The sequence below is a fragment of the Myxocyprinus asiaticus genome, chromosome 5, assembly GCF_019703515.2.
Source record: "Myxocyprinus asiaticus isolate MX2 ecotype Aquarium Trade chromosome 5, UBuf_Myxa_2, whole genome shotgun sequence".
Lineage (NCBI taxonomy): Eukaryota > Metazoa > Chordata > Actinopteri > Cypriniformes > Catostomidae > Myxocyprinus > Myxocyprinus asiaticus.
The window spans coordinates 35,400,553-35,411,575 of NC_059348.1; the positions used below are offsets into that span (position 1 = coordinate 35,400,553).

General features: G+C 38.5%; 2 protein-coding genes across 3 annotated transcripts; both read left to right on the forward strand.

Annotated features, from left to right (window-relative positions):
- The first annotated feature begins 1,955 nt into the window (after positions 1-1,955).
- On the forward strand, positions 1,956-7,690 carry LOC127441595 (melanopsin-like). Its single transcript, XM_051699190.1, has one exon. It carries the CDS (start codon positions 2,088-2,090, stop codon positions 3,594-3,596), a length of 1,509 nt encoding a protein of 502 aa, XP_051555150.1. The 5' UTR covers positions 1,956-2,087; the 3' UTR covers positions 3,597-7,690.
- tmem53 (transmembrane protein 53) lies at positions 6,917-10,033 on the forward strand. Of its 2 annotated transcripts, XM_051699197.1 has the most exons (3): positions 6,917-7,690; positions 7,937-8,040; positions 9,016-10,033. In XM_051699197.1, exons 1-3 carry the CDS (start codon positions 7,636-7,638, stop codon positions 9,712-9,714), a joined length of 858 nt encoding a protein of 285 aa, XP_051555157.1. In that variant the 5' UTR covers positions 6,917-7,635; the 3' UTR covers positions 9,715-10,033. The 2 variants fall into 2 exon arrangements, with proteins under 2 accessions (XP_051555157.1, XP_051555156.1); XM_051699196.1 differs by having other exon boundaries at positions 6,917-8,040.
- The last annotated feature ends 990 nt before the right edge of the window (positions 10,034-11,023 follow it).

The following is an 11,023-nucleotide window of genomic DNA, read 5'->3' on the forward strand; positions in this document are numbered from 1 at the left end:
TTCTGTTATAGGGCTATCTGGGGTGCTTGCCAACATTTCAAATTAAACATTTGAACTGCAAATGAATCTATGAAAATGGGGTCATTAATGTGGAAGGGGACCCCTCTCTCTGTGAATGTCAGCGTAGCTATTTTTAACATCATAACATCATTACATCATTCAGAATCTTAACTCACAAAAAATGTACAGTCAAAGTTGCAAGCTCCTTGTTTTGATAAAATCTTCACTCTTAGGTTTATTATATTTTTTTTTAGAAAATTACACTTGGTAATCTACTATTTTACATCTCAATATCACTCATATGATAATAGGATAATATCACTCAGCATGGTAATACAACAGTAGAATTTCCTTTGCTCTAAGAAATTTCTAATTAAAGGAATATTCTGGGTTCAATACAAGTTAAAGGAATAGTTCACCCCAAAATGAAAATTCTTTCCTACTCACCCTCCTGGCATACCAGATGTGTATGACTTTCTTTCTTTTGCAGAACACAAATTAAGATTTATAGAAGAATATTTCAGCTCTGTAGGTCCTCACAATGCAAGTGAACGGGTGCCAAAATACTGAAGCTCCAAAATCTACATAAAGGGATCATAAAAGTAATCCATATGACTCTGTTGGTTAAATCCATATGTAGAGATATGATATGATAGGTGTGGGTGAGAAAAAGATACATACTGAAGTCATTTTTTGTCATAAATTCTCCTCCCTGCCTAGTAGGAGGAGATATGCACCAAGAATGTGAATCACCAAAAACAGAAGGAGCAGAAAGTGAAAGTGAAGGAAAAAGGACTTAAGTATTGATCTGTTTCTCACCCACACCTATCATATCGCTTAAGAAGATATTGATTTAAACACCAAACAAGTACTTTTATGTTGCCCTTCTGTGGATTTTAGAGCTTCAATATTTTGGCACCTATTCACTTGCATTGTATGGACCAACAGAGCTGACATATTCTTCTAAAAATCTCTGTGTTCTGCTGAAGAAGAAAAGTCACACATCTGAGATGGTATGAGGGTGAGTAAATGAAGAGAGAATTTTCATTTTTGGGTGAACTATCCATTTAAGCTCAACTAACAGCATTTGTGGCTTAATGTTGATTACCACAAAAAATAATTTCAACTTGCTCCTGCTTTTCTTTCAAAAAAGCAAAAATCAAGGTTGTAGTGAGATACTTACTATAGAAGTTAATTTTTGGAGGGTTTCAATGCAGAAATGTAAAGCGTATAATTGCACTTACACTAATTCTTCTGTTGAAACTTGTGTATTTTTGAATTGTAAAGTTTAAATAGTCATTTTCTGGGATTACAGGGTTTTTATCATTATGTCTTCATGGCAACAAAGTTGTAAATTTGGATATATGTTTACACAGAAAAGGTTAGTAGGAAATGTTATCACACAAATCATGTAAACATGTAAATGTTTGTCTTGTGGCTGTACTTTTGAAATAGTGTGCCTCTCTGCAACCCATAATTTAGCTTTTCTAAAGAAAAAGAGGGACAACTTGAAAGTAACTTTTGTGGTAATTATGCCACAAATGGTGTTGATTGATCTTAAATTGAATTAAACCCTGACCATTCCTTTGAGGCAATTTTAGCTAATGATAGATCAAATTAAATCAAAACAATTTAAGGCATTAATGCATACTCCATAAATGTGCTCATGTCATATTGTATTTTTAAGTTACATGGATGTATAAGACACTTTTTTTTTTTTTTTTGTCATCAGCTGTTGAATAGCATTGTTGAATATATATATATATATATAGCCCAGAAATAGAAACCTGTTCAATACAATTTTAAGCAGGTCAAAATTTAGAGTGTTCACAATTTTTTACCATTACCATAGGCCAAGCTGAGAACTACAGATCAATAATAACTTGTTGGCACATTGATTAGTACATAAAAGCTAAAGCAGGGAGCCACCATTCAGAGACTGGCACATTAGAGAAGAGAACAGTTCCACTGTTTATGTTTTGACAGAACAATTTAGGAGCTTTTTACTTATTTTACTAGAATTAGTTTAGTTTTGCATACAATATTTCATGCATTACTACTGACGTTACAATATCAAGCGACAGAAAATGAACCATCACTCTTCGTGGAGAGGACATCATTGTGCCCCTGAAGACACCAACTGCACTTCAAGCTTTAAGGAGTCCTTAGGTGGCAGGAGCTACAAGTTACTCCATGTGCCATTCCATGGGCCAACCCACAGCCACCACCATGAGCCTCCACACCCGTTCCCCACTGTGGATGTTCCTGACCATGCCCACTACATCATCGGATCTGTCATCTTAATAGTTGGCATCACTGGAGTGATTGGAAATGCTCTGGTGATCTACGTGTTCTCCCGAAGCCATACACTTCGCACTGCGGGGAACATGTTTGTGGTGAACCTGGCTGTGGCTGATTTCTTCATGTCTCTCACCCAGTCACCCGTGTTCTTTGCAGCCAGCCTGCATAGGCGCTGGGTGTTTGGTGAGCGTGCTTGTGAGCTCTATGCCTTCTGTGGAGCCCTCTTTGGAATCTGTTCCATGATGACTTTGACTGCTATTGCGGCCGACCGCTGCCTTGCCATAACTCAGCCTCTTGCCCTTGTAGGCAAAGTTAGCCGACGCAAAGCTGGCGCAGTACTGGCTGTTGTTTGGCTCTATTCTTTAGGCTGGAGCCTTCCGCCTTTCTTCGGCTGGAGTGCTTTTGTACCAGAGGGTCTTCAGACTTCCTGTTCATGGGACTACATGACTTTCACTCCATCAGTGCGTGCATACACCATCCTCCTCTTCATTTTTGTCTTCTTTATCCCACTGGGCATTATCGGTAGCTGCTACTTTGGAATTTTCAGAGCTATCCGAGCAGCCGGGAGGGAGATAAGAGAGCTGGGTTGTGGGGAAACGCATAAGGTGTTTGAACGTATGCAGAATGAATGGAAGATGGCTAAGGTTGCCCTCCTGGTGATTTTGCTCTTCATAATATCCTGGTCACCCTACTCCGTGGTGGCTCTAACTGCTACAGCAGGCTATTCCCATTTTCTGACCCCCTACATGAATTCAGTGCCTGCCGTTATTGCCAAGGCCTCAGCCATCCACAATCCCATTATCTATGCAATCACACATCCAAAATATCGGGCAGCTATTGCGCGCTATATCCCAGTTCTTCGCCCTATCCTGCGTGTAAGAGAGAAGGACCTCCGTTCATCTTTCAGTTCCAGCAGTGCCCTCTCCTCCCGTCGTCCGACACTTACCAGTCAATGCTCCCTGGGGGTTAACATGGGCAATGCTGCACGTGCTAATGGCCGCTGGGGGAAGACCCGCTTGTCTTCTGCTTCGGACACTGATTCCTGCTGGACGGAGAGTGAGGCTGACGGTTCCAGTGTGAATTCCTTGACATCTAGCCGCCGTGTGTCCACAGAGATCTCTACAGATACAGCCATTCCTGCACAGTCCAGCAGCAGCATCACCACCAGTGGGCAGAAATTAGGGAAGACGGACAAAGTTTTAAGCATGCCTATGCCGTCTATTTCTTTTGAAACAGATACATCGGAGGGGGAGCCTCTGTCTGACGGGAAGGCTTTCCTCCTTGGGGGGAACTAAGAGAATAATACAGCGCTACAGAGGGGTCAAATTTTGATAATAGTTACTTTAGTAGCTGCTTTGAATATGACCTGTTACTTTAGTTTTATTATGATTAAATAATCCTTGTGTCCTTCTTTATTTCCCTTTTTTTTTCTTGTTGGTTTTGTAAACCTTGTTTTTTGCAATTAAATAATTTCTAGGTTATGTGTGAATTAATAGGGAGCATTTACTGATTGTAACCATTTTGTTCAGCTAACATAGCCATTTTAAATGTTTGTTTATTTAAAAAATTGATAGTTACTTTTTTATGAAAGTATTCTGATGTAAAATGTAATGGTAATGTAATTATGTTTGGTATACATTTTATTGAAATAAAATACCATATGCATGTATCATTAGCAGTCCTGGTTACTTGTAATGGTCACCACATAGATACCCACAATAAAAATACAATTAAACAAAACCAAACAAACATCTTGCAGTAGTGTACGATTACTAAATGTATATACCAATCAGAGAACCGTAGCATATGAAAATGTATTTGAAATTCATTTGAAACATGGTATCAAGTTCGCAGTTTTCACACAGTTAATAAAAACATTTAAGTATCAAATGTACACTGCAATTTTATGTTAATATGAGCTGTTGAAATGGACTTGGGCCCAATCAGAACAGTTGTGCTTTTAAAAAAAATGTATTTGTCACAGGAAAAGCATTTATTTAGTCTCATCTGTATACTTTGGACCGCATAAATGTTTCAGGATTATAAATAAATAAAAACGTGTTGTCCTGTTCTTTAAATAAGTATGAATAAGACATCATTACAATACAAGAGTTCATCACATTAACTAAGGACATTTAACAGTTACAGTAGCCTGTTCTAGTAGTCTATTGTTTTCTAAGTTAAAACCTAACAAACGTTTTTGGTAAATGTTCTGCCTGAAAAGAAAAAATGTGCTTGTGTGGGGGTCCTGGGTAACTCAGCAAGTAAAGACGCTGACTACCACACCTGGAGTTGCGAGTTCAAATCCAGGGTGTACTGAGTGACTCCAGTCAGGCTTCCTAAGCAACCAATTGGCCCAGTTGCTAGGGTGGGTAGAGTCACGTTGGGTTAACCTCCTTATAGTTGCTATAATGTGGTTCTTGCTCTCAGTGGGGCGCATGGATGCCACAGAGAATAGCATGAAGCTTCCACACACGCTAGGTCTCTGGTAATGTGCTCAACAAGCCATATGATAAGATGCGCTGATTGACAGTTCTGTTCCAAATGGCGCACTTCATGTGGACTTGCAGTCTCTTGGCCTTCAGTTGCGCGTGCTTGTGAAGTCTACGAGTCCGTAGTGTGTCCCATTTGTGATTTTAGCACTTGCGAGTGTTCTCGGGAGCGCCCCCTTTGCGCCCTCGATGCAGTCTTCGTCGAAGCCCGCACTGCTCCGGGCTCACGGCAGTCCGCTACCCAACAGTCCTTCCAACAGACCAATCAGAAAGACTCCAGTTTCTGAGCTGGAGGAAAAAACATGGCAGAATAGGCGATGTTCAATTGCGGATTAAAAATGTATTTTAATAATCACCTTTTCCTGATTGCCAATGGCAGATCACTTGCTTATCATGGGTATATAGAATCACTTTTAAATCTGATGTGTAGAACTTGTTCAAAACTTTGTTTTATTTAATTTTCCAGAGATATGGAATTGATCCTATTCAATTTATTGTTATTGTTGTTTCAAAGAGGATTTTATAATTATTGTGAGTCTCTAAAATATCAAGAAAGGAAAGAATAATTTAATGCACATGACTGTAGCTTGTAAGATTGCTTATATTTATTGATATAGCAACATTCGGTCTAACAGTGCTATTTATACCTGCAGAAGTGTGGCTGTATGTATTTTATAACTATTTTTGCGAATATATGGTAGTAAGTTCTTTCTATACATTTTACTGTGTTCTAAGCTGTAACCATCCATGTGTCTGAATAATGTTGATTTGTTCTCTAAAGATATAAAACAATGGGGTTTTGTTGCTGTAGTCATATGTGCACTTTGTTTTTCAGAGGTTCTTTATTATCTAATGCTTTATTGTCAGTGTGTTGCTTGAAATTATTTAATAAAAACAAATATTCAATAGTTAGTTTAAAGCGTGTTCCTTTACCCTATCTATCAATGCCATGACTTTTTAAAATAATAATTTGTAAAACTGCATGTAAATAAAACCATAATGTAAAAAATGCGTCATCTGATTGAAGTCTTGAAGTCTGGCCCAAATGCCAATCATGCCCCCTCATGGACTTGCTGACTAGTGCCCCATCGGTCTGCACTCAGAGGAAGACCACAAGAACGGAATATACTCTGCTAAACATTATTTAACCAAGTTTAAAAAAGATATAGATGAAAGTTATGGCTTTTGCAAGCAGAAGCCAGAGACAGCTGTTCATTTATTTTGGCACTGCCCTTATGTGTCTTTTTTTTTTTTTTTTTTTTTTTGGGCAAAATGTACTTGATTTTATTGTTGGAAATGTTGATGAAAATTTTACATTACAGTGGAACGATGTTCTTTTAGGTATTATTGTAAACTCCAAAGATAAACAAACCTGCACTTATTTTATTAATGTTTTTATTTTAATGGCTAAATTTCACATTCATAAATGTACATTTTCAGGGAAAAAAAAACATGTTTTATAGTATTTAAAAATGAAGTGAAGCATTATATTGAGTCAATATTGCCATCGAAGAAACAAAAAGCTATTCGAATTTTACAAGCATGTACACTCTTTAAAGTATTCTTATAATATTGTTTATACCTCCCCCTAGCATTTGAAATGTTGTATTGTATTTGTATTGTTTGTTTTGATATTTTCTTCAATAAAAAAAAAAAAAAAAAAAAACTGGGGTACGTTTACATGTCAACGATGTACTAATAACAGAAAAGTTTTTCCTTTGCGTTTTTGAAAAGTTTCGCGTACAGACGACAACGTTGTTAAAACGATCCCCGTTCACACGGACCCGCGAAAACGACTAAAAACGCTGTATTATGCATGCCAGGCCAGTAGTTTGCGATGTCGCTTTGTAAATAAACACTACGCGCATGCGCACATAAGCATTCTTCCACAGAGCGGTGAATACAAACAATGAAGATGGCGATCGCTGGTCGTAGTAGTGATGCAGTAAATCTACACGTTGCTGGAGAAGCGTCGGTAACAAACACAGTCCTGTAGTCCGCCATTTTAGTTTTGAATGTTTCCCGCGCTGTTTTGAAGTACTCGCGCGCATGCCTATAGGCTGAACACGTAATACGCGTGCGCGTGACGTCATCGTTCTCACAAATCCGCGTTTTTGTGTGTTTACACGGAGACGATAATGGCATCGATTTCAAAAACTAGCACCTTGAAACCCGTTTTCAAAAATTTGCGTTTTTAGGCCCCAAAACGCCGTTGTCGTGTAAACGAACAGCCAAAACGCATAAAAAGTTTTCCGTTTTTAGTTGAAAACGTTGTTGTGTAAACGGCCCCGATTCCTCCGCCTCCCGGATTGAGGCGCGTCACTACGCCACCACGAGGATTTAGAGCGCATCGGGAACTGGGCATTCCACATTGGGGTGGGGGAGTGTTTGTGTTATATTTCAAATAATTGCCACTTGGTTTGACATTTTGTTACTAATGCAGTGGCATTCATACCGTTTTAAGTGTGTCTAAAATGTGGTAATACTTCTGGGGGAGTCACTGTATTTTGACGTATTTTAAATGGTAGCCAAATCTTTGTATCGTTAGTATCACTCTCATAAAAAAGCGAGCAAGCAACACAATTTTCTTCTACGTTTCACTGAATATTAGTATGACCTGACTTTTATTTTGAATTTCTTTACTTGACTTTTAAATCCTGCTCCGGATGTTGTATTAAACAATAGCACGCTGATGTTGCCGACTTCACAGTTCTTCACTGTCTCGCGTGAACGCCCTTGTCTGTTGTCTGACTGTCTCAACACAACAAGTGCAGTGAGACACGAGGCTCGTTTGAAGTGAATCATTTATGGCAGTCAGACGGCTGGCAAAATAATTCTCAATATGGGGGAGGATGGTATTGACTACAACATAGTATTTCCAGAGGCACTGATCTCAGGTGAGGTGACAGCAGCACTAGCGTGCCTTGTCTGAGAACAAACACTAATCTCTAGTATATATTTGTACGTGCAAAATGCATGGCAGCTTGCAAGATGTGTTTGTAACCTTGAGACATGTCGAGATGTTAACTAAATTGGTGAGCTTTATCAGGAACTGTGCGGTTTTAAGGCTTAAATTCGATACTAAATGTGTGTATCTGTCATGGGATTTGTGTTGCTTGGACATATTGTTCGTCTCTTGACAGAAAAACATTGGCGCGGATCAAAGGAACCAGTGGTTATTCTTTTAGGCTGGGCTGGCTGCAGAGACAAACATCTGGCAAAATACAGTTCAATTTATAATGAACAGGTGAGATCTCAATTTTTTCTAAAGGCCCTAACAACGTAAATATATACTATGGGGTTCAAAAGTCTGGCTTTAAGATCTGGGATTCAAAATCTGATTTAAACCTGGAAATAAACAGAACGTTTTAGATTTAGGGAAATGTATGCACTGTGTAATGTGTTGTAATGAAACATTATCTTTTGATCATAAATGCTTGGGGACACTGAATGTAGTACAAGGATGTGTTGATACTATAAATGTTAATGATGCACTCCTGTTATAATTACAGCATAAGGAAATGCTTGCATTATTTCCCAATGTCAGTACTAACTCTGATAGATAGATTGATAGAGAAGCAGAGGGAATTTAAGCAGTGACATTTAAAATGTTACGATTTTATAAAAAAACTAAAACTTAACAAAAAATCACAGGGAAGCATGCCTGATACTAACCGAACCACACAACCATCCCCTCAGGCACATCATCACCCCCACCCTTCAGACCTACACTTGGATGCCACCAATGTTCAAACCAAATCTACACCATTGTATATACAATATGTATGCATGAGTGCATGCTGTTAAGACAAAATGGGGCATACTTATATTATTTACATTAATGATACGTTGTTGATTAAACTTTTCACTTAATTTGATATGCTGATAATATAATTTATAATTAAAAAAAAATATTAAAATGATATAAAATGCAAAGTAGAAGTATTTTACCAATGGTTTAGAAGGGCGGTCACACTAGGTTTTAAGCACGCACATTTTTTTTTGTATAACGCAACTGACCAGTATATGATGTTCTGTGGCAGGGCTTCTGGTGTAAGTAAATAAAACATCACATATAATATTATATTATAAAGGTTAAAATACGTTGTTTACTCACTTTCCTACAAAAAAACATGCAGCTTTGAAATATGTTTTCTTGTACTGATCCTAGAGATACACAATGCATAAGATACACCAATAACAGCTTCTCATTTCCTTTCAGGGATGTGTGACTGTGCGCTGCACGGCTCCATTGAAAACAGTTTTTTTTTCAGAATCATTCGGATACAAGGAACTCCGAAGCACTGCTCACAAATTACTTGAACTTCTTTATGACTACGAGGTTGAGAACAACCCAATTTTTTTCCATGTGTTCAGCAATGGTGGCTTCATGCTGTATCGCTACATGGTTGAGTTATTGCACAGTCACAAGCAGTTTAGCACTCTGTGTGTGATGGGCACAGTTGTGGACAGCGCCCCGGGCAGTCAAAATGTTATAGGTGCCCTCAGAGCTCTCAAAACCACCTTGAGGTCTAAAGTCAATGTGCTGCTGCAGTACCTCCTCCTGGCACTGTTTGCTGTTATGGTTGTCCTTCTCAGGATTGTCCTGTATCCTATGACCAAGTACTTTCACAAGAACCACTATGATGCCATGATGGAGCATCCAGCCCCTTGGCCTCAGATGTATCTCTATTCGAGAGCAGACAGGGTGATCAGATACAAAGATGTGGAGAAGATGGTTAAGGTGTTGCAGAAGAAAGGGCTGATGGTTGAAAGCTTTGATTTCATCACCCCTGCCCATGTGAGTCTTTACAGAGACTGCCCAGAGGACTATTCCAACAGGTGCAGGACATTTCTAACCCGCTGCATGAACACTTCAGAGGAGACATTGACGACAAAGCGCCTCCATGTGCACCACTGATTATACAGCTCTTGATCAGCCTTTGAAAAGTATAGGTTGTAAATATACACACTGTAAATGTACGCGTGCACAAACAGTCTTATTTGTGAAATGAAGTAAAGCATTGCTGTTTTAAGAAATGTAACAAACTGATTAAACCCTAATTTAAGTTTCAATGGGGTTACATTTGTACACTAATCTCTTCTGTATTTGTCTTATGCTGTGAATTAAGTGGTAATTTAGGGGTCATGGATTTGTCACATTATTGACATTTGTAGACATTGTGAAGGAGTAAAGATGTGTATTTAAACATTATGAATGAATAAATTTATGTATTTGACTAATGTGCCTTCCTTAAATAAAATCTTGTTTTAACTAAAAATCGATTAGATTCTGCCTTTGATAGAGTAAATCAGTGCAATGGGCCAGCTGGAATTGCTACAACTGACAAGCCACTGTTATTGTGCAGTTACAAACACCTCCTTTGAGTATCAGTGCTTCTTTGTACTGGACTCTATCCATTATTTACAAACACAAAAACAGTTACTGGCACTGAGCTGGCATTTTGCCATAATGTACAGAATATATCCCTATATAATGTAAAGCTATACAGAGAAATCTACTATTACTGTAAACTGAAAGAGACTTTTAAACTAGTGCATTTTACACAGTCCTCTCTTGTTTATCCAAAAAGACATCTGACGTCAATGTAATGCCATACCTACCTTCATATTTGTCAAAGAGATATTTCACTTCCAGGCAGGTAAAATTGGCCTTTGTCATACCTGACAGTCAGCCAGTTTATGATCAGGAGGACTTCAAATTGGTCAGGCAGAGATTCTCATGGCATGACTTTGACTGTCATATCTGGCATTTCAGAGCGAGTCACTGGCATTTGTGTCTCCGGAAAGCCCTCTGTGGCACTTCATATATCATTTAGAGCCACTGATAGGAAAGAGAGAAAGGGGGGAGGTTCCAAAAACTTAAGTGCAACATTTAAAGTGAGGTAATATTATTTCTTATAGCTGTTGTGCTGTTCTAGTCTGGAGAAAAAACAAAAAACAAAACTCAAGTTTGGGGTTTAAAGAGAAGGTTGGCCTTTTGGCTTTCAAATAACTTTTATCATTGGATTTCTTTTAAACAGCAGGCATGTGTAATTGACAGCATACTAATAATGGCAATGCCTAGAAAAAGTCCTGAATTTGCCCTGAGAGTTGCACAGTGTGATGAGAGAAGATTGTGGTGAAAAGGGGTCAACAGGCCTCTTCAGCCCTCTCGTCCATGGAAAATGGCTGCTGTCAGCCGCTGAACATTATGGGAATCTGAATGC